The 24,288-nt window shown below is 35.4% G+C and overlaps 1 protein-coding gene across 4 annotated transcripts in view; it reads left to right on the forward strand.

Annotated features, from left to right (window-relative positions):
* The window catches only part of LOC140155966 (plexin domain-containing protein 2-like), a 55,171-nt gene extending 32,872 nt beyond the window's left edge, over positions 1–22,299 (forward strand). Inside the window, exons 6-17 of one of the 4 annotated variants that reach the window (XM_072179001.1) lie at positions 1,607–1,729; positions 2,269–2,322; positions 2,960–2,977; positions 6,127–6,191; positions 6,776–6,869; positions 8,288–8,308; positions 11,535–11,630; positions 11,912–12,051; positions 12,946–13,051; positions 15,059–15,184; positions 18,384–18,592; positions 21,093–22,299. In XM_072179001.1, the coding sequence (XP_072035102.1) occupies positions 1,607–1,729; positions 2,269–2,322; positions 2,960–2,977; positions 6,127–6,191; positions 6,776–6,869; positions 8,288–8,308; positions 11,535–11,630; positions 11,912–12,051; positions 12,946–13,051; positions 15,059–15,184; positions 18,384–18,592; positions 21,093–21,191 (1,151 nt within the window). In that variant the 3' untranslated portion in view covers positions 21,192–22,299. The remainder of the gene's footprint in view (positions 1–1,606; positions 1,730–2,268; positions 2,323–2,959; positions 2,978–6,126; positions 6,192–6,775; positions 6,870–8,287; positions 8,309–11,534; positions 11,631–11,911; positions 12,052–12,945; positions 13,052–15,058; positions 15,185–18,383; positions 18,593–21,092) is intronic. The other 3 variants (XM_072179004.1, XM_072179003.1, XM_072179002.1) reach the window with 3 other exon arrangements.
* The last annotated feature ends 1,989 nt before the right edge of the window (positions 22,300–24,288 follow it).

Genomic DNA, 24,288 nt, shown 5'->3' on the forward strand with positions numbered 1-24,288 from the left:
TAAGATACCACATTTTCACCTGAACTTCTTAGAAAGAGTCTATGCAGGCATTCTGTTGGTGTGTCTACAAAAATGTATATGTATAAGGGATGGTGCAATAATTATGTGTATCCCGGGTGGTGAATTCTAAAAATGGTCTGCCAAAAATCGCTTGCCCCCCTTTTGACATGCCAAAAACCTTTGCCCCCCCCCCTTTTGACAAGCCCAAAAATCGTTGGCCCACCCTTACACAGCAAGATTTTTGGGAACCTGAATTTAAAACCTTTAATTGTCTTATCATATAATGCGAGCGCAGCTAGCAGGAAATTTTGCATATTTGAACGTGTTTCTTACGTTTTCCTACACCTTTTAGGGCGTAATATAGAAACGGTGCCCAAAATATCTGTGCCAAAAATCGCCCCCCCCCCCTTTCAACCTGCCAAAATTGCTTGACCCCCCTTTTGACCTGCCAAAAAATGCTTGCCCCCCCCCTCCCTTTTGGCCTTCCAAAAAAACTTTGCCCCCCCCCCATAATTCACCACCCCGGGGGTACACATAATTATATATTGCAACACCCCTAAAATCATATATGTACACATGTATATGCTAATTTGATTAATATTTTGTAAAATAGATGCCATTGCAAGTAAGTATCTCTACTAGTAAACTCAAACTTGGTAGCAATGATCATTGAGTGGGGGACTTGGTTAGGTCAAGGTTCATCTAGGGGTCGAATGAGGTCAAATACTAAAATCAAATTTTTCCATTAGAAGTAATAGATCATTATACCAAGATTGGTCAAAATATTTCTTCAAGGACAATAAGGTCAAAGGTCACCCAGGGATCATATACACAATTTTTATTAAGTTTCAGAAACTTGGTTGTGATTGGGTAAATGCTTGCTGGAAATAAATTAGAACTTGTCTCAGATATGTTAGAAAACAAGAAGCTAGAGGGCCTCCAAGGTCAAAAGTCATCTCTATATCAAATTGTAAATTGCTCTGGTTTGACTGAAACTTAAGAATATAATAACTGAAATATGTCATCCTGAAATAGTTCATCCTAAAATCTGACCATCCATAATAATACTGATGATGATGATGATAATAATTACAAATAGAAATATGTGTACTGCAACATGCAACAGAGTCAATAGAGGCCGTCAGCGTGACGTCATATGCCGCCATCTTGTGGGTACACGCTGTGATGGTCGTTCGATCTCCATGCGTGAACAGCAAAATCACCGCGTTGATGCGCGATAACAGCTGCGTGGCAAGCTGCGCCCTGCGCGTAGTGTCCGACGCATGACCACACAGATCATTTGTACCCACAAGATGGCGAAAGGCTGACGGCCTCTATTACAAAAATGCAAATTACAAACATTATTGGTTGATCTCGAGTATGTTTTATGTTCTGGATAATAGCCATGTAGTTAAGTTTCAAATAAGGCTACTTCTAATACTATAGAGTGAATGTTATTTTCTATACATTATCAATACTAAATCTAATAATAAAATTATCCAACCATGAATTTGTCCAAAATGAGATTGCTGCATTATTAAGTTTCCAAAGGTTACAATCATGAAATAAGAACAATAAAATCAATTGATTGTTACATTCAATGCAGGTTTCTTGTATGTTGGCAACTACGTACATCGCTTCCTAGCAGCTACACAATACATAGCACCACTAATGGCAAACTTTGATCCAAGTGTTACACCAAAGGCAGCTATTAGATATGCTAAAAACAGTAAGTATGCTCAATAAAAGGTGTTAGTACAAAGATTCTTATCATTTGATCGCTCAATTTACATTAATTATTTGTGTTATTTTTGTGCAAGAGCTAAAAAAAAGTAATGTTGCACTTGGTGTACTCTGTGCTTACGTGGAGTGCAATAATACTTTTCCCATTGCACTACGTTCCCATTTAGGAAAGTGTATTAGCTAATTTGTTGTATCGTAGGACAACAGAGCAATTTTGTAAAAGATGTTAATTGCAGTTGAGCTTAATTAATATTATTTTAACCATTTTTGGCGAAGAATAACAAATTAAAATTTGACCAAACTCATATATATATTATTTATTTAGGAAAGTGTATTAGCTAATTTGTTGTATCGTATTATTTATTATGTGTTTACAACACCACTGGGAAAAATGCCTAGGCTGAAAGAATATCACATTTTTTTGACATTATCTGTGGGGAAGCCGTGAGTTATTTTCTAACCTATTACCAGAGCATAACAGTGAACACAATAACTATTATCTTCTTTTGTTTTGTTCGTTTTTAGGTACTCAGTTTACTTGTGAATGGAAAAACATTGCACTAGCAGACAATGCCCAAGGTAAAAATAGACTCAATGATATACTGTAGAAGTGATCATTTGTGTGTGCTTTGCTCATTTTGAACTACTTTTTTCTTCTTAAATTAGCGATTTTGAGTTTTAGTTCATAGACCTATGCAGAAAAGAACATACTCACAATGTTTTATTTCAATGGTAACTGTGTTGAGGGCAAAAAGCACAAAATAAGGCCAAAATGTTGAAAATTGGCAAAAAAATTTTTTTTTAGGAAAACAATTGTAAACAATTTAAAGTATTTGTAATTAATAGCTATGTACCCATGCCCACTTTTCTTTGTGCTCGTTTAGAGTCATTTGATTTGAGATACAAATCATTATGAATGTAATCAATATTCTAAATAAATAAATAAATAAATATTGACTGATCTAGTAAAGACAAATATAAACAGGGGAAAATAAAGTGAAAAGGTCAAATATGATATACTTGAAAGGATGTGCTACATCATTGTGAAGGTGATGACATCATTATCTGTCTGGCTTAGTTTTATAGGTGCTACACAGTCACTGTGATACACACACATAAGCTGGCCAGCCGGCAAGCCATGTGTTTGTAACTTTGCCTGCCTGCCTGCCTGCCCTAATGCTTTCATACATTTGTGTATTTCCTATTTCCTGATCAGACAATTCCAAAGACTCTGGTAAGTCTGATGACAGACCACTAGTAGCTATGGTCTCATGGAAAGGGGCACAGTTCATTTGTATCATATACATGGGACACTAACCAGGTGATTGGGTATGATGTAGGGTGTCCAGACTATGGCAAAGTGTAATTTTGAAATTATGTTTGTATATTGAGATAAATGAACTGTGCACCCTAACTGAGATAAGATTTATAATATGGTACTAATATAGCATCATTATATAAATAAAGTTGTTTTGTTGTTATAACCTGAAGATAATACAGTAGAGAGGTAGTAGACCCTTTCCTTAATATGAGCCTAAACAAATTATCATACTTATCAGCATTTCTATGATTCATCAACTTTGTATACTACCCATTGCATGATTTGTGAAGGCTATTATTAAGATCAGCAAAATACCCATACATTAAACATGTGTGACAATATGGTTGATACATGTATATGTACTGAAAGGTATACATTGTTCAGGATCAGGGTTCTTCTCTTCTTCTTTTCAAACTTCTTTACATCAGGTGGCAGGACATCTTTATGAATAGGACATATTTCTCCAACAAATTTAATTGAAACTATTACATTTATTGACGAAGATCATGAGAGTCGTATTCAATCAAAGGGCATATTGACAAAATTTGGTTCCAATTGTTATGAATATCAAAAAAACTTTTAATTTCTTCATCTTGAACAGTTAACTTGTCATAATAAAGAAATGACAATTTTAACTTGTTGCATTTACCCATGAAAAACTCTTTTATAATTGTATGCGACTAAATTTGCAAGAAGAAGTAAACATTAACCATGTATGAATTGTTCAGGAAATGGTTCACGTTCTAAGACTCTGACCTCTTGAAGATCATAACTCTACTTCTAACAAAAGCTAAACCTGTGTTTGTGAAAAATAACAACTTCTAGGCCTCTCTCCAATGAAGTGAACCTTTATTACTCTAGACTGCCAAATTATGTATGTTATTATCTATCACATTCCTCACATTGATTGTGTAGTGTTGTATAATAATATGACATTTATATGAAGTTCCCCTGCCTAACTTTGCATGTCATAGTGAGAGTGCATACATGTACAGTTTGATCAGCTCTTAATCGGCGGGAATTGTTAGGCTTTTATCACTACGCCCAAAAGTAGACCCACATTATAAGTATTATAGTTGACCTGTCTGGTCTGTATTATGCTTGTTAAAGAAAACAGACAACATATCGGACTTGAACGAATAATCTGTGATCCTTCTGGCAAGATGTCATGAGACAATTCTCTGAATAAAATATATAGATATTAATCCGCGATGATAAATGACCCGCCGATTATGCGCTGATCAAAGTATATATGTTGTATCTTGTGGATACAGGGCTGCCACATGTAAAGTATATTTTCAGCATGAAGTCTATGGTGATTTTTGAAACAGTTCCTGGGTTACTAAGTTGCCATAGGAGGAAGATCAGTTACTTTTGAAACTAACATTTGAATAACAGTTTGGGCAATCAGTATCATCAAAGTGTACAAATAGTTCAAGGCAGCAAGATATTGCAAAACTTTAAAAATAGTTTTAGTGCTAAAATGTCTTAAGGGGGTACTACACTCCTTGATAAATTTGTGTCTATTTTTGCATTTTTCTCAAAAACTAATAACACAGTGGTAACAAAAGTTATGTATATTATAGGGGCAAGGAATCCAATTACTACAGTGGAATTTCAGTGACCCAAGACAAGCGGTTCGTTATTTATGATAAGAAATAAGGTACCGTTAGGATGTACCTCATTTACTATCATATACACTGAACCGCTTGTCTTGGGTCACTGAAATTTCCGTGTAGCAATTGGATTCCTTGCCCCCATAATATACATACATTTTGTTACCAGTGTGTTATTATTTTTTGAGAAAAATGCAAAAATAGTCACAAATTTACCACGGGGTGTAGTACCCCCTTAACTTTCTGGAATTGAAGGTTAAAAAGGGTGGATATAGATGTGTATATCAAAAAGTACAAAATCAAATCAAGGGTGGATATAACAATCGACATCTGCAAAAACCTAAGATTGTTTATAGTTAAGCAGAAAGTGTAATCGAGAGAAGTGTGAGACCCAAGCCTTCATGCATGACGGTTGACAACCCTGGATAATATACATCTTTCTCATTTGCCTATTTGGACCATAACAATCATGTAATTCATTCATTCATCCATGATAGTGACAATGCACATATTTTCATAACATAGAAACCCAAGTAGACTTATATTAGTTCATATATATAATATTATAATGACATATTCCAGTTGGAGAATGAGTAATGAATTAAATTCTGGACTGACATTTTAAATTGTTGTGTGATTTAATGGTCATGGTCATATCATACTAGCGGTGTTATTGAGAAACAAATAGCTGGTGAACAAATGCTAATAGCAATTGTGCAAATGCTACCAGCAGTATTCAGTCAAAGTCACAGAGCAAGGTAGGATTGAGGTGCCTTGTTGATGCTGGTATGCATGGTTAATCAACATACAGCAAGCAGTGGAATAAATAAGGTTTGGGAGAGGAATATTTTTCTTATTTTGTCATGATCTTCCACATATAATGTTTATTACATGTAGATTATAAGTCGGTCTAGTAGCAGACAGTAAAGGACTGATTAACAATTATGTAATTTTTGGTACAATGGCAAAAAATGAAAACATTTCCAACTTTTTCCCCAGAATCTGTATTATACTTAATGTTTGTTCTTGTTAAAGTTTGGCTTTTCAACTCAGGAGAATTAGGGGTTCATTCATTAGAGGTTAATAACTGTGCATCGGTTATTTGGAGGGCATTGTGAAAATCTAAACATTTTGCCTTTGGAACCAAGGGATATCCAGAGGGGCGGTTGTTTATGCCCGAGAGGCTGTTCATACATACCAGAACATTTTGTGATTCTTATTTCATCAAAATAATAACAAAATATAACAAGTAATGTTATTAAAAAACTTTTAACTTTCCTTCATTTTCAATACATGGCGATCACACATCAAGGTCACCGGGCACAGACATTGTTTATGCCCGGCTCTCAACCAATCATGCGCGCTGTTACATAGCAAGTATGTTTTAATGTATTGTTTTTAACATCAAATATAACCATAATTTGTCCTTTTTCTTCTCCCTTTCAGCTGGACAGTTCACTTTCCAGACAACATTGTTTAAAGGTGGACGAATAGTATTTGCATATAAGCAGGTAATGTACAGTGATAAGGTATATTGCCAATAGCAATCGATAGACAAAAGTGATGCATGCTGGGAAGGAAAAGGGCTCAAATTTGTAATCTCGGGTGACAAATTTTATTTGAGTCCTTTTCATTCCCAGCATGCATCACATTTGCCCATCGATCTCGATGAGCAATATACCTTATTGGATGATTCATTGAGTCTGAATTCTGTCAAATCTTACATCTGATGTCGCACTAGAAAATAACATCATATATACCTGAAATGTCAGATATCATGTTACAAAATTCCATCAAACCTTAAATCTGATATCAAATAAAAGCATCTTACATTCTCATTTGTACCTTCAAATACTTTGGTCACATTAGAAAATACCTTAGCAATGAAATGACTATGGTACACATGGCTTGGAGGTCCATAATTGATGACAAGTGACAAATTCATACTAAAAGTCCTGTTGTTGAATGTCTAGAATGTCTCGCCACTACAGCTTAACTATTCCATAAATGTTGAGGCAGCATTTTCTAACCAAATTTCACCCAATAGTGACTATTAATTGGCTGTTGTTCTCAATGTCATTTTGGTTTGATACAGATTCCCATTCCTGTTGAGAATATCAATGCAGCTTCCCATCCAGTGAGAATTGGATTAGCTGACGCCTACTACAATGATACCTTCATTAGTCCACGTAAGTAGTTCATTGTTTAGAAATTAAAGGTATGTAACCCGATTGTCAGCCTCACCCCCCCCCCCCACTTTACCATATTAGAAGGCATATTTATTCGGTTTTGTTTATACTGTGAACTTAATAGGCAAGAATTATTTGGATTTTGGTGGTTACCACTCCAGAAGTGGTGTACTGTTCTATGGGACGGTGCTTCTTGCGCATTACGCTTGAAGAATCCAATTGACTGGGTCATTTTAACTTAAGAATCTTTGGGTGATGGGTCTCAATATAAGGTAGAAATATCACATGTTACAAGTGGATCACACACCTTTAATTAACCCTAATGTTTAAAGTGGCTATCGGAAAGGAAAGAAGGAAAACAAAAAAGGATAGAAGATGAACAAACAAGTTACTTGCCACCCCCAGGTTTTGACCCTTAAAACCCCTCGGGTGCAAAGCACAAGATCACCGAGCGTGCGTATATATGACTTAGGCTGATTGCGTCATGGCATCACATGGGAAGTATGCATGTACAGTGCTTATGCTTTGTAAGAATTTGTAAGATTTTATGGAGTTAAGGTTAATATGTGGCAAGTAATATTGTGATATATAAAAGATTAAAGGAGTATTTCGTGATCCTAGCATCCTCTATTTATGTCATTTTTCATTAGATATCCACTGAAAAAACCTATTCCCAAAATTTCAGTTGATTCCGATTTTATGCGTTCATGAGTTATGCATGATTATGTGTAATTGTGTATTACACTGCTCCATAGACAATGCGTTGTAATTTCGTTCTGGTGCACCAGAACGAAATTCAAATTTCACGATATCTTTGCTAAACGAATTAATCTGCAAGAAATATTTTGTACATATACATTATGTAGCCAGAGGTTTCCAGTGATATAAAAATCTCAACTTTTTTTGAGAAAAGTGGGGGGATGAGGCTGTGGATCACGAAATGCCCTTTTAAGATGTCATTTCCAAGTGTTCAAAAGTACTCAGCATAAAAATTGTGGTTCATTAACACAACTGAACACAAATATTAATTGTTCTATACCTATAATCAAATAAAGTAAATTTTGTTCAAAATATTTCTCAGAATATCATGATTTTATGGCAAAAAAAAAGGAAATAAATAATGAATTTGCTGTTTCAGCTGAAATGGACACGCCAAGAAAAACTAATGTGCAGGGCACAAGACATAAAATTTTTTATTTTAGCCTCATTTGTAATATCTTTTTTTAAATGGACGTCAGCTTTTAAATTGTATTCAATCTATGTAGGTGCTTCTCCACAATGGCCATTACCAATTAACAATTTAAATCAAAAATGATACACAAGGCAGTCTTTATATATTTTGCATCTTGACTAATAAAAGGTGAAGTTCTTGACATTGATCTATATTGTGTTTTTCCTTGTTCTGTGCTTGCTTTCAGTTTTAATTTTTCCATGGGCGGGTAATGATCTTTTTCTCTTTTCATGTTCATACTTATTTGTTTGTTTGTTTGTTTGTTTGTTTGTTTGTTTGTTTGTTTGTTTGTTTGTTTGTTTGTTTGTTTGTTTGTTTATTTATTTATTTATTTATTTATTTATTTAAACTTTCTTAGTTAGGGTCCCATTTGAGGACAAAACATGAGTATTGCTCAATTTTCAATTTAAGCAGTTTTTGATAAAAACCTGTGCAACATATCTTTTCATCTAAGGTTTAGAGTTTTCCTATTTGTTCACAATTTTCATGTTCCATTTATAATTAATATTTATATTTTGTGATTTATGCTTCTTCACAATATAAATGCAGGGTCTCCTTGGAAACCAGTGTTTTGATATTGAAGGAGCTACCTTATTGTGTAAAGAAAGTTCAAATAAATAAATAAATAAATAAATAAATTCATGGCAAGTAATATTTACACATCTCACCAAACCCACTGATAATAAGATCATGATCACTCATTATAAAGTGACCTTTGTGCTTGAAAATCTGAACAATAAGCCTATTTTGTTTTTCCATTTTATAGCAATGTGCTTCACAATACAGTTCAGAAATCTGACGTGAATGCTTGAATCGATTGATTCTTTGTTTGGCTGTCCAGGGCAGAAGCAAATTTATTAATCCAATGTGTGCAGCTCCAACACAATAAAATATCAACTTCAAACTTGGTATGGTGATTGGATATGGTGGCCAGATGTGCTGTATAGTTTTGTATCATATTTGCATATTTATTAATATTAATGAGCTTATAGGCTTGCAATATTTTACAATATGATGAACTGTAATTTATTTCCAATATAAATAACAGCTATAAGTCCGCCTTTTTTTTTTTTTTTTTTTGCTGCATTTAAGCTAGAGTGGCAAGTTTTCTGTGATTTAAAACACTGAATTCCGCGATTTTCCATGCGTGGTTTTAAATATTAAATTCTGTGATTTTCTGTGATGTCCACATGTTCACATTCGGGGTAAAATGAAGTTACTTGCATTATCTTTTTAGTTGTTTAGTCTGACATCTTTGAAGACGGACTTCATTTTCAGTATTTTGACCTTACATCTCATTATTTTCTCTTCATTTTTATTTTTCTCAAGGTAAAAAACATGTTTTCCGCGAATTTCTGTGTTTTCCGTTTTTTTCTTAAATTCGTGAATTTGTCCGTTTTTCCGTGACACGGAAAACTTGCCACTCTAATGTAGGCTTATTGTCCTGTGTGTTTGTACTACTCAAATGTTGCTTTATCAACCATACATGTATATAGTGTAATAACCATATGTTAATTGCATGTTTTTACTTATACCATTAACTTTAACACCCAAGGGGGTTTGGTTGAAGGTGCCCACCCCTCCCACTGAAGGGGGAGGCATCCAGCCTGTAGATTATAGATCATGCGGAAGAGGAGGGTGTTTGGTGCGCATGTGTGAAGGGTGTGGCAAGGGGCAAAAAAGAGATGGTACGATTCTGAGCACTTTATCAGGGGCATAATAAGAAGAGAAGGGGACAGGACTGCCTCCTTATTTGTGAAATAATTTGAGGTATACTGGGAAGGAAAAGTTCAATCAACCTGTTTAGGATCCCATATTGCTTCCCTATCTCCCTAACATCTTTTGCCCTTGGAAACAATCGGCTGTATTCTAGTGCATGTGACTGAGCCCCAGCTCCAAATGTTAATACTCTTGACTTGTTATTAGTTTCATCATTTCATCATTAAGTGTTAATATGTAGTACAAGGGAACACGCCAAACAAGTGATTAGCTCTATAAATGAAACTAGTTTGGTTAGGGAGGGTAGGATTCAAAAGGTTATATATTTCTCCTAGTATTAAATAATATCAATGTATTTTGTCCCACTTCTGGATTGGTGGCAGATGAGGAGGAGGGAGTCAACTTCATAAGAAAACCAGTACAGTCTATAAGGCTTCACCAATCTTGTGGCTTGTTCCCTAAATGATTAATTATTCATTGTAAATTTCATATCAGCATTAGTCAGTCATACCTAACATCCATGTGTGCAAGTACGAATAGCTAGAATTTATGAAGATACATTTGTGACCCGTCATAGCAAAAGGTACCTTACGGCCCTTGCTACAAGTTACTGGTTTGACCATTACTATTCACTCATAAGCACGCAGCAGTCTTTTCAAGTCAAGAGGTTTAATAATAGAATGTAAGCTATGACAAATGTTGTTATGACCCAACCCTCGTTGATAATGCTATGTACAGATAAAGGATCATTTGTTCAAGCACAGTACTGTTCTGAAAGAACTAAGTTATGGTATGGCACGCTTGTTCGATTCATTTGTTCTGAGATGACGGAACCAGAGTTATGCGAGTTTATTATCCTCTTCATGTATTTATTATTGATTGGCTTCTAATGTTTGTAAATCAGATACAAGTGGGATCCGACTTAAGGTACCTTCTGCTGTGACAAGTCTCAATGCATATGACTAAAGTAAATGTTGTACTTGGTAAGAGTTATGCATCGTGCGATAAACAATCAAAACAATAAGACTGGTGACCTATAAGTCATCGATCTACATGCTCGATGATCACCATTTGTACTTGGAACTTGAATATTTAGGAAATTTACTTTAGTGTCATTTTTGTATATAAGTCTAATTTTTTACCAGCTATAGTTACAGTTTGCATGGCAACTAGTAACTTTGTACAATATAATTATTATGTTATAATTGAACAATTTTGTAAACCTGTTTATCCCCCTGGCTGCAGCTGAAAAAGGTGATATTGTTGTAGCATATTGCATCTTGTGTGTAATGTGTGTTCAATCTACTCTTATTCCACTGACCTGAATCACATCAGGGAATCCCTTTGGCAAAATCAAATCCAATTCAGATGTCTTGATCACCTGTTTCTCCCTTCTCCAGCTCTTACCCTCACAAATGTCGACTCTCTCTTAATCACACTGGAAACTCATTAGTAGATGATCCTTATGAAAAACAAAACCAATCCAGAAGTGCATGTATCAATCTAGATGTGCATGATTCAATCTAGATGTGCATATCTCAATCTAGATGTACATGTCTCAATCACCCGTTTTTCCCTTTTTGCCCCAAGCTAGGGGAATTTGGCAAGTTTTAATTGCTCAACAATTTATTTTTATTCATCGTTTCTGCTTTGTACATTCCAACCTTTTCATGGTGATATTTTTAAAACAGCATTTCTGTCATTATTTATTGCAGTTTTGAAGAAGCGGTCAATTTATGAATATCACAAAGTATTTTGCAACTTTTCCAACATAATCAGTAATACAGCCATTGAGATGATGCCTAACCCAGGTAAGTTTATGTTCACATTGACTGGGTTTACTTGGTAGGTTTGGGAGTAAATGGTGTGAAATCTAGTGGGGTGAACAAGATATAAAGGACATAGGTCATGGACCAAGAAGTTTCAGGCTGATTTTACCATCAGGGAATTGATTGTTTTTAGTTTTCATTCCTTGACCAATATATTGGAAGGAATTTCTTTTGTGGTGCAGTTACATCAAATATTTTCTACAGAATATCTCTGATAATCTCTTCCAACCCAACATGGTGTTTGCATCTTTTTCCCCATGCAGTTTGTCATGATGAAGAACTTGACTGTCATCAGTGTGTCTCTGCTCAGATAGGATTTGATTGCGCCTGGTGTCCTTCTCAAGGGCGATGTTCTAGTGGGTTTGACCGCAACAGACAGAAATGGGTGGATAGCAGATGTCATGTAAGTAAATGGTAGTGTGGTATCCATGCTTAAGGGGTAAACAAATATGGGCAAATCTCATGAGATAAACATATCCAACAATGAACTTGGATCAAGGGTGAGAATCGTAGTCATCGGATCTGAAAGTGCCTTTTCCATAACATGTAAATTTGCAAAAAAGAAAAAAAGTATCTTCCCTAAGACAAACCAAATTTGACTGAAATAGGAAATTTATTTTTTACTCACAGAAATTTACTTGCACTTTCCATTGCAGTACAATCCTTACTGCATCTGTCAATCAAAATTTACATGTACTTTCCATTGCAATCCTTACTGCACTTTTGAAGCAGTATGCAGGCACTGTCCTCTTCACATGTACAGAAGGTTTAGGCTAAGAATCTCCCAGTTGCTGTAGGAAGTGATATTGCCAGATTTTACAGGCATTATAGATGAGTTGACATTTGTTAGTCTGAGATAAAACCTTCTGGGCAGAAGACCCTATATAGTCTACCTGGAAACAGTTAACTTTCTGCATTAGATTTGATTTCAAAGCATATCATACTAAAAAGGTTACAAAATCTCTTACATATACTAAAAGCTACATAATACAATGTATTACAAAATTAAACCAAAGGTTTTGGCAAGTTGGGTTTTGAACAGGTGTCATATGCCATTGTCACTGTTGTATTATTTTACCTTGTGTGAAACAATAGAAAATGTCCTGAATGTAAACATGTGACACCATAAATCAACTCATCTATATATTTGAATGTTACTGGTAAGATTGTGTCATGGAAAGCTATGAAACTATACACAACATATTGTGTCAACACAACTTCATATTTTGATGTAGTTGTTAAAATACCGTTAGTAAAGAAACATAGATTGAAATGTTGACATTGTTTTTATTTTCAGATCGGCAATATTACAGTAGAGGCAGATTGCAATAGACCACAAATTGTTAATGTGGTTACTCCAACCAAAAAAGCACCAAAATCAACTCCAAAGCCAACTCTAAAAGGTATTGTATATATGTGACTGTTACCTTCCAAAGTCTGTCACTCCCAATAGGACTTTACCCAAAGAGGATATGTTAGAGAGTGCAGATTACAAATAAGCCTGTGAAAATGCAATGATGAATCTCCCATAGTATTGGATTGCCATGTTGGGGAACTAAATGAAGTAGTTGCAGTATTTATCAACAAAGGCTCAAAATCCAGGATAAATGGGGTCTCTCAGCTTGACCATTACATGGGTAGCATGAAATCAGCATATGGTGATAATAATTCAGAGGTGCACAAGTTTGTCATCATGTAATCAATACAGGGTCTGGGCTCTCGAATCAAATTATATACCTCAAATGTGACATTAATGTCTTCAGATCTATCTTTGTAAGTCTGCAGCATTTAAAAGCAAACCCTGGTAGAGAACAAACATCTTTTGAAAAAGTAGGTCACTTACCTGATAAAGGCTTGTAAGGACTTCTGAAAGTGCTTTGATTTGATACAATCATTCTCTAATACCTTCACACAATGTAAATTCTACCACACTGTTTGTGTAATAATAGTTTTTGTCAGTAAAGTTTTTATAGAATTCATGTATATTTGTGATAATGTTTGCCTCGCATATTATTTTGATAAATGTAAATTATCTTCCTTTATTTTCTGCATGTTTATTTTGCACATTGTACACAGAACACACTGGTGTATTTCACACAAAAATGTTACCTTCAGTCTGCCACAACATAACACCATTTCCAATATAAAGTTTATTCGGCTTATGTAAGGCGGAAAAATAAGACTTTTAACACCGTGTATTGATATAGAATGGCAGTTGGGCACAATGACACCGCTAGTTGTGCGTTGCATAATTCGTGATTGGTGCACGCTTTTGTGAATTTAAGCGAGCGTGAGTTGGAACTTTATTAATTTCCGCCTTATATAAGCCGAACAAACTTTAGCTATGCACAAGTACCAGAGAATCAAAAATTGTCATACAGGCCTATAGTAAGCCAAATAATTAAGGTACCAGTTACGTTCACCCCCTGTATATCCTAAATAAAAGCAGACATGTCATAATTGGAACCAACAGCCAATAGCTGCATTTTTAGCTCGAATTTAAGACCTCATGCGTTGAAATTATTCAAGAAATAAAGACACAACTATCCAAATAGCCAAGGAAGATGCAAACTTAAAAGTTGCAGTTTGCCACATTGCATGCCCTAGTGCTTTGTACACAAAGCGTTCACGAACAAGATAACCAGTGCCGTGTTTTCATTGATTAGCATGAAAAACTAGCGTCATGCTTTCATTGATTAGAACACAAAAGTGCAACTTTTTATTTCGTATCTTCATTAGGTTTCGGATCACCATTTCTTTAATTCTTAATTTCAACAAATAAGGTCTTAAATCAGAGTTAAAGAGTACAGGCATTGGCGGATTGTTTTAATTTTGACAAATTTGTCTTTATTTAGGATATACAGGGGTGAACACAACTGCTACCTTAATTCTTTTGCTTACTATATAATAACCAAGCCAAAATACCTTGCTTTTTGTGATTTAAAGAGAAAATATCACTTAGCCATAAACATCACCCTTGGCTAGTTTTGCGATCATTTGCATAGACTTGCGTACCATTTAGTGAGGCTACCAACCAAGCAAGGATTTGATGGCTGACATCATATTGAGCAGTAATTGTCAAATAAACTTGTTTTTTGTGACATAATTGTTAACAGTTAGTCGCAATCATAACCGAATGTTCAGCTCTGTTCAATAGAAGCATACCAATATCTCTAATATACACACCAGTTTATTCCACAGAAAATATAAAATATGCACCACAGTTTGATCAAAACAGTTTATTGACTGCATTACAGCTGGGAACACTAGTTCAAAATTCTTCATTTGAAGCCAATCAATAAGAGCTCTTTACATGTCAACAACTCACCAAATGATTAGACTAACTTTTTCTGTTATAATCTATTTTTCCTTGTGAATCCAACTTTGTCATGGTTGTATATATATACTAGCTCCTCGCCCGATAGACTGCACTGATGATGGTCCCTGCAATCATCATGGCCAATGTTATACGGATAACTTTGGCAATTCATTCTGTAAATGTAGATATCCATGGATTGGCGATCGATGTGCTGTGTGTAAGTCGTGTCAGCATTTGATTTGAAGTTGCTTTCAACTTTTGCATCCGTTGACGGAATTGCATGCACCATGCACATTTGTTTTGTTTTGTTTTGTTTTGTTTTGTTTTGTTTTGTTTTTCTTCTTTTGCCTGGGTTACTCATTCAGTGGATATTATAAAGTATCCTCTGTTCTTCTATGAGGCCCAGGGAAGAATGGTGTGTATTTTTATTTATTTTATATACAAGTTTATATTATGTTAGCTACTATAATCATGCATCTTCCAACCAGATCATTCTCTTCTGGGAGCAGTTTGGGTTTGAATGTTTTAAATTTTGTGGTTCTTCCTTGCGTCTGTCAACTAATGACACCATGTATATTACATTCAGAATTGAATGTGTAATGTAAACAGGCAATAGTAGGTTGGTGACTATTGTGCAAGTGTAGACCAGAATGATAGTCCAGCGTTTTTACATGCGCATTTCCTCTGCGACAGAATTTGTGTTTCTGGTTCTTCGCAACAATTACAAGTTCTCTGCTGTGATTTTCCACTCAATGACTCTGGGCTTTGTTGTTCTTTTTGATGTTTGTTGCTGCGATATATTTTTGCTGGAGCCAAAAACGCAGCAGATTATCTGTTGCAAGGAAAGACACATGTAATACATTGGATTATATGTTAACCATATCACCATTTTATACATAAGTAAAAGAGGACTAATTTGGAATGCATGTATCATGGTACATTGAGGGAGGTTAGACTAGAAGTATCTGAATTCTATGTTTGCGTATCACTCATGGATGGGACAACTCTATCACTGGATTATTTTGTCAATCCCCAGCCAAACTTTTATTTGCTTGTCATGCATTGAAATGATTATGCACACATAGTACAAACCTTTTTAATGCTTATACTTGAAGAGGCCAATAATCATTCCATTGTGGGCCTAACAGAAATATGCCTATTTTGGACACATATATGACAATCCAGTAGATGTCTGATAGCATTACTCATGTGACTTCATGGAGTCCAGACATCTGTATTTCTAACCTCAACATCTTTATACACAATGAGAGTTCAGTACATTGCATACACCATTAAGACTGTATTTTAAGCCAATCATTTTACTTTTAAAAGTTCTTGCTTGCAATTTCATCATATTCATAATTAATTTAATGAAATTTCTTGCTTGCAATTTTGTCATAATCAAAATCATAATCATTTTGGTTACTTTTCACTAATACTATTTTTGTTTTATATCATTGTTATTGCCATAGTTATCATCCCCATAATCATTTTAATTCTAATTGAATGGATTTTTGTAAAGAAACCTGAAATAAAGTAAGAGTGGCCTTGGGAAAACTCATCAGAGCATTTAGCCACAGTTTTATAGGAGCTATATAACACAACTTAAATTAAAGTTGATCATATTTAGGTCTTTGAGAAATGGTGACTAGTAATTAAAAGATATGGTATTAAATCAATACTAAAAATGAGGTGACATACTAACAGTTGGTCGGCAGTTTCATTGTCCATGCAGTATGCGTGTGCACCGAATCAGTTAAAGCAACCAGGCTATTCATAGTGAAGTGGTCATGTGGTGTTCTCTCAAACATATTGATATACCTGTCATTTATAAATGTTGCTCTTACCTCACCTCATCTATAGATTTGAAAATTGAAGTTTTGACTGATTGTTTTTGAGTAGCATCATCAAGTGTGAAAGTTTTACTGTTTACCAATCACACTGTGTATAATGTAAAGAATGAAGTGCCAACTGAGTGCAGTGCTTTGCAGTGTAACAAAACTGTAACACACACCCTGTTTTAACATTAGGAGGAATATTAGTTAATTTAAAATCAAAAGTGTTGTTTTTGTGTGAAATTTTCATTGTCACAGTAATGTGAAAAGTTGCACAAAAATTCTCAATTTTACATTTAGCCATCACAGATTAGCAAATCTTGTGCCTAAGATATAGGTTAAAAATCAATCAAGCAATCACGCAAGCAAACAGGCAAGCTTTTATTAATTTAACAAGATGATGCTGTATGTCAGATCAAAATATGGCGGCATGCATGAGCACATTGCTCAATAACAGATTTGATTTGCCAAGTCCACCAAGTAAACGTTGCATGGATGAAAAAGGAAGGGGTCGGGATGGTGAAAGACAGAAAGAATTTACTTCCCAAGGAACACCAAGCAAACTGGTGGAATTTGGCTCAAAATAACTTATTATAAAGACTACGTGGATGGGCAAAATCAAAACAACTTGCCTGGTACAAAGGACCTATTTATGACAAATCAGAATCAGAATAAAACACATTTCTGGTATTTACCTAACCACAACTTCAAAAACTGATGTATAGTGAGTATGTGCTAAACTGTTTCAGTTCCAAGTCACATACGATAAATAAAAGAAACATGGTATTCACAAATGTATCATACTTCATGCCGGACAAAGTATAGTAGCTTTTTACCAAAGACTAATGGAGATTTTGTTTGTGGTTTTTATTATATGTTTTTTGTTTCATATTTTATCATTGGTTTTAGTTGGTTATTCATGTCAGTGTAAGATTATTAATGCTCCAATAGTTGTATCATACTCAGCAGTGCTATCAGGCTAGCGTACCAGTTTTGCTAATGATTGATATATCGATTGGCAATATTGCAATAATTCAATTTGAGTGTAACTCACTAACTCTGATAACAAATCAGTACCATGACCATGACTAGCAATTGCTCATGACTAGCATTTGCACAATAATTGCTACTATCATTGGGCTATTCCAATTGTGTTTGTGGTTTTAAAAAACCACATCCCCACTGAGGAAGATTTTTGGAATTCCAACAGTGTAAATAGATTTCCATTAACAAAAAGCAGGAAATCTGATGAAGATTTTGACCCTCCAATAGAGACAAAATTGCGTAAAATCCATTAAATTTCAACATTTGCAACTGGAATTTAACATAAAAATGATAAAAGGAATACAACTGGATTGAACATAAGGTGCAGCAAGAATTGAGATGGAAGTGTAATCTCCACAGAGGTGGCGTGAACTTTAAATTAATGGATCCCAGGGTTTTGTATCTCAACCACTGGAACTGATAGTACGATACAACCATAAAGCAAACATCTTAGGTTTGTGTTTTTTCTCTTTGAAATATGATTATTTACTATTGTGACAAGATTTCTGAAACTACTCATTATCTTATTGTTATCAGGGAAGCCAGATGAAGATGAAGACATCTCATATGACCCTAACGTCAAAGCTCCTACCAAGTCGCAGACCAAGCCTGCAAGTAACCATAGCTTCAGCATTGGTGGTATCGTGTTTGTGGTCATCGTTATCGTCTTGGTTACCATCCTATTATCATGGGTTGTGTATGCTTACAGGAGGCCCACATCAAATTCAGGAATATTCCTGATTGAGGTAAATGGTTGTGTAATCAAATGCTTGGTTCTTGCTTCAAAAATAAATAGCTGCCTTCTTGGTTCATGAAATCAATCAACCTTATATTAGATAATGATTGAAATGTGACGATCTTCCTCCTTCACTTCCTCCTCCTTCCTCCTTCTTTTCCTCCTTCTCTTCCTCCTCTTCCCCTTCTTCCTCTTCCTCCTTTGCTTCCTTGTTTGCTTCCTTCTCTTCTTCCTTCTCTTCTTCCTCTTCTTTCTCTTTCTTTTCTTCCTTTGCTTCCTCCTTTTCTTCCTCCTCCTCTTCTGCCTTCTCTTCATCCTTCTCTTCCCCCACCACCACAATCTACTCCTCCATCCACCATATTAAACAGTATATCTTGAATTATAAAAGAAACATGTGAAAAAGTGTTGTGAGGTAATATGTGGTAATATGTCATTATATGCCACTGGGTGTAATATATGGGGTGTGTATATCTTGCATATCTCTATCTTTTGTAGGATTTGCATGTTTATACCAGGCACCATTGATAACCACCTGTCATTGGGCTATTACAGTTGAAATCCATACACCCCCTATATGGTAGACAGGACCTTAATCTCCCACCTGGGAGTGTGAATTTCAAATGGGGTTACCTGTATGGGTGACTCAATTTGAAATCTACACTCCCTGTGTGGGAGATTAAAGTCATGTGTTCCATGGGGTTGTATGGATTTGAAATGGAATAGTCCATTCTGACAGGCAATACAATAAATAGCTCATAGTTATTTATTATTGATTTGTTTTTTAGTTGAGAAATTTGAGGCAGCAAAATAAGGGAGAAGCTCACCGAATTTTCAAATACGAAAGATGCGATAAGAGAGAAGATGAACAAATGATAGTGACTATTTAATTTACTACTGCAGAAGGTCAAATAAATGCTGTATCTTAGCATCAGTGATTCTATATTGTATTCACATCTGAAGCCTCTTCAATAAGTACTTAATGCTACAACCGATTATCAAAGATGCTACAACATAAAATTCTGAATTTATACTACGACCAAACATATTCTACGATTAGTTATCAAATAACCAAACTGAAAAATACTGATTTATACTACAACCATAATTTATACTACGACCAGCTATCAAATAACCAAATTAAAAGATACTGCTTTATACAACCAAAATTTATACTACGACCAATAACCAAACTAAAAATACTGATTTATACGACAACCAAAATTTGTTCTACGACAAATCATCAAATAACCACAAAAGCCTTGTGTCCAAATTGCTACAAAAGAAAAGTACCTAGATTGAACTATGGCTTCACTACCAATATTGCAACCACAAATATTCAGCCCCACTCTAACTCCCCACCCTACTCTATTTCTTTTCATTTATATCATTGAGAGTAATTCCTAGATTCATGTTATTTTATATGTGACACACCTGCTCCAATGCTCAGTGTCACATTGTGGCATTCAGTCACAACAGTTCATTACATAAGTGAAGATGCAGCTTTGAAAGTTGCACTAAGGCCTTTACAATGCAGTAGGCCTGATCTAATCATGTGTTCCATAATTAGATCTGACCCGCATTGTTTGAGAGTGGAATGGACCAATGTGCAACTTTTAAAACTGCATTTTTTCTTACATAATCAGCCCTTGCCGTCTAGGTTTCAAAGGTGAGTGGTGAATCACTCACTTTTTCAGGGATTAAGGCTATTTATTACGATAAATGGAATACATTGAAATGAAATTTGAATGTAAATTGGATTCAGTTTTGGGTGAATCGCAACGAGCGATATTTAGTGTCCTTAGCGAGTGGAAAATCGCTCACTAGAAATTGAGTTTGGGCGAGCGTTGGCAAGTGAGAGCAATCGCTCGCCTCAAATGGCAAGGCCTGCATAATGAGCCATTGTGACCAAATGCAATAATGTGTGACATTGTAAATTAGACAGTTGCATCAAACACGATGTGCTATCAAATACTTTTATAATTGTTTAATTTGATAAAAAACATTTCCATCTATTCTAAAAAGTCTTACGGTGAACTTAAGTTGTGAAACCTGATAGTTATCAAAGTTTGGCTATATTTTCAATATTTGAAATTAAACAACTGAACATGAACCCTGCTCAAAATCATTTGCTCAAAGAATCACAGAGTGTCAAAATCAGAGATCACTAACCCTCCTGAACATCTCATAAGCCTCGGAATAAAGAACTTATGTTGCCAAATTGCACTCAACCTTTAAAAGCTCTGGTGCAGTGTTGATTGAAAATGATAGTATGGGGTTCATTACAGGGGACAATATAGTGCTTGTTTTGTATCGCAATTTTGCCCCCAACCTTGAAAGTTGTATTGCAACATGCAAACTTTGTAGTACAAATTGAGGTCTGACACCTCACAATCTGGGTGTTAAGATTAGATGGAGTTGTTAGAAATGTGTACCACCTATATTGCAGAATTCAATGTAAATGTAAATAGCAGCTAAACACACATTTGTTATACTACTTTGTTTTCTTGTAGCTACAAAATAAGTTGAGAAGAAAAGGCTCAGGGGAAAGTAACATCAAGTACAAGTACCATAAACCAGACTTGTCAGACCAGTCAGTGGAGCGAGTATGATGCAGATCTCAACAATGTCATCTACCTTGCAAAGATATAAAGAAGATATGTAAGGTGGATGATAATAAGTTAGTACTTCTCATCTTACTGCCAAAGTTTACTGTGACAACTGTTGTGTGTGTATGTGGTAAGACTTGTTGAATGAAAGCATTATGTCATGTCATTAATTGTTGGTGGTGTAACCAATGCAGATGTAACATTGATCATTGTTTTGAAACTTTTGAAAAAATGTATCTAATAGCAAATTTATTTTGCAAAATCGCCACATAAGTGCATAGTTTCACATCGCAGCCTTAATCTGCATCACAATCCCCAAATTGTGTCGTATGTAATGTCCAAGAAAATACAAGTGTGTTTCTGATAGGTATTCAATTAATGAAGTATCATCAAGCTGCCTAGTTCCTTTTACATATTAAGCATACTCACACTGTTCGTGTCACATAACAATGCACAATAACAATGTCTTCAACGCACAGTTCATTGATTCGACAACTGCAGATAGAGCGTCAGGAGCCAATCAGAGACAATTGCGTTTAACAAAGTAGCTGTGTGACATACGTAGTAATGTATGCTCTCATAAAAGGAATACAGCAATTTACTAAATGTAGACACAGTCCTGATTCTTGGATGATACAGGTGCATATCCAGGGGATGGCATAGGGGTATGCTCCCAGCTCCAGGCTTGCCTGTAAATACCTTAACCTTATATTGAAATGAAGGGATCATATCATGCACCTGTCGTAGTATTTTATCTTTGTTGGTTACATCACCAGGGTAATTCTGCATTTCAAGTAGGATTGTATTGATGAACAGTAAGATATATTTCAATTAGCTGCAGTATGACCGATTGCATCTTGATTGTCCATTAGCCACCATACATTAGCGGTGGGCTGAATTGCACAAAGGCTTCACTCCTTTGTTAATGAAACTGTGATTAAGTTCAGTAACAGCTTGACTTCTATCAATCTGCAAGCCCAGAATATCCTGAGGCAGTCAAGGCAAATCTCCATCTTATATTGGCTATTTTCATCACAAAATATTACAACTCTTCAAATGGCTAAACTGGAGTTAAGTCTTTGTGCTTCTGAACTCTACACAAGTGCATAGCAGTTAGGGACGCACCATTAGATTCTCAGGGGCATGGGAGTTTGGGTCAGGCAGAATTTTTTTTTTTCACGCCAAAGGCGGCAGAATTTTTTTTTTTTAGCCTCCGAGAGCAACAAATTTTTTTTTTCGCTGCCTTCATGCCAAGTATTTTTTTTTTTTTCAATTTTAATGTAAATTTTATACAAAGTTGGGTGGGGAAATTTTTTTTTACTCATCAGTGAGGCAAAATTTTTTTTTTTTTCGTCTCACTAGTGGGCAAAGTTGTTGTTTTTTCGTCTCACTAGTGGGCAAAAGTTTGGTTTTTTTCGTCTCACTAGTGGGCAAAGTTTTTTTCTCAAAAAACTCCCATGCCACCCCCTGGAAATCTAATTGTGCGCCCCTTAACAAACATGGTTAATGGCAGCTAATAGAGATAAGTCTGTGTGATCTGATGATGAGTAACAGTGCCTTTTGGTGTCATCTGTGAGGATGAAGTCAAAATGTTTGCAGCTGTGTCGGAAGTCCTTTTCCCAAAAATTGAGTGTTTGATCCAGGTCTGAATTCACAAAGACTTACACAAATTGTAAGTAATTACACCACCACTTCATTGTTATGTGTGGGGTGTGGAAGAGACACGCCATGGGTGTGGACATATATAACTCTTGGTGTGATCTATTAGGCTAGTAGAGGTTTAATCCTGCCTCATAAAATGGAGCTTAGGCAGTACATGACTTTGCAGTATTAACCCAGGAGGCACAAATAAGGATATTGAACTCAGGTATGATTGAATGACAGGATTGGACAAAAAATGGGAGATTGATAGCTATTCCAAAGGTTTGCAACTCTGATAATTCAATTGATTCGGAATAGCGGACATTAGTCCATTTTTTGAATAGCAGACTTAACAAGAAAAGTGTGTGTTTTGGGGCTTGAAATAGCAAACCTTCAGAATAACAGTCCTTTGGAATAGCGGACCTTCTTAATAGTAGATTGTTACTAGAAAATATGCATCTCTTTGTGAAACCAGACCAGGAGGTTTAAATTAGGAAGTGCACTCTAGTATCACTGAATGGTATGATTAATGTTTGGTAGTGACATCGGTGGTCTTATGTGGTTTTTAGCAAGTGTGCTGACAAAGCGACCATTGTATGTGTATACACTCTGCAGGATTAGGTTTGTGTGTACAATTCATACTGCAACCACAGAAGTATACATCTACATCATTACCAAACTCAAGGTGACATGGACATGAAGTGCTCACTCCCGAAGCCTTGTGTCTTGATTAAGGTGTAGTGAAAATGAAATTGGCACAGAATAGAGGCTGTCAGTGTGACGTCACAGTGACCATCTTGTGGGTACTAGTAAACTCTGTTTGAATTTTCAGGGCATGAACAACAGGTGAATAGGTATTGAGCAATACTAGCAAGCTTGTGGGACCGAATCATGTTTACAAATACTATTCTAATGAGTCGCGCTTGAAAATGCTGATGGCCTCTATTGCCATTCTCAATGATAAATTTTACATTTTTGCCAAAATTGGGCCATTTATTAGACAAGTTATTGTGTTTGGTTCACCAGGATTCTAGAGAATGTGAATATTAATACCATCTCAGTTTCACAATATTATAAATAGGGATTAGAGACTGAGCTTGGATATTTAAAATGCATTTGTAAAATCAGACCTGGGGTCCATTTCACTAAACTTATCGTAACTCTAGAACCATTCCTAAAGTTATAAATATCCAATACTAGACATAACTTTACGAAGGGTTCCTGTAGTAAATCCCTATTACTTACAAAGGGTAACATTTGTAAGTAAGTTTAGTTAAATGGAACTTGCGATTCGCCGTAAGTTTCAAACGATTTTGTAAAGTTTAGTGAGATGGACCCCAGGAGATAGAAATAAGAAAGAGCATTCCAGTATTTGGCACTATGAAATTACATAGGAATAGATAGACATAAGCTTGGTGAAAGGAATTCTGATATATTATTGAAGTAGCAGTATGAGACT

This window comes from Amphiura filiformis, chromosome 6, assembly GCF_039555335.1.
Source record: "Amphiura filiformis chromosome 6, Afil_fr2py, whole genome shotgun sequence".
Taxonomy (NCBI): domain Eukaryota; kingdom Metazoa; phylum Echinodermata; class Ophiuroidea; order Amphilepidida; family Amphiuridae; genus Amphiura; species Amphiura filiformis.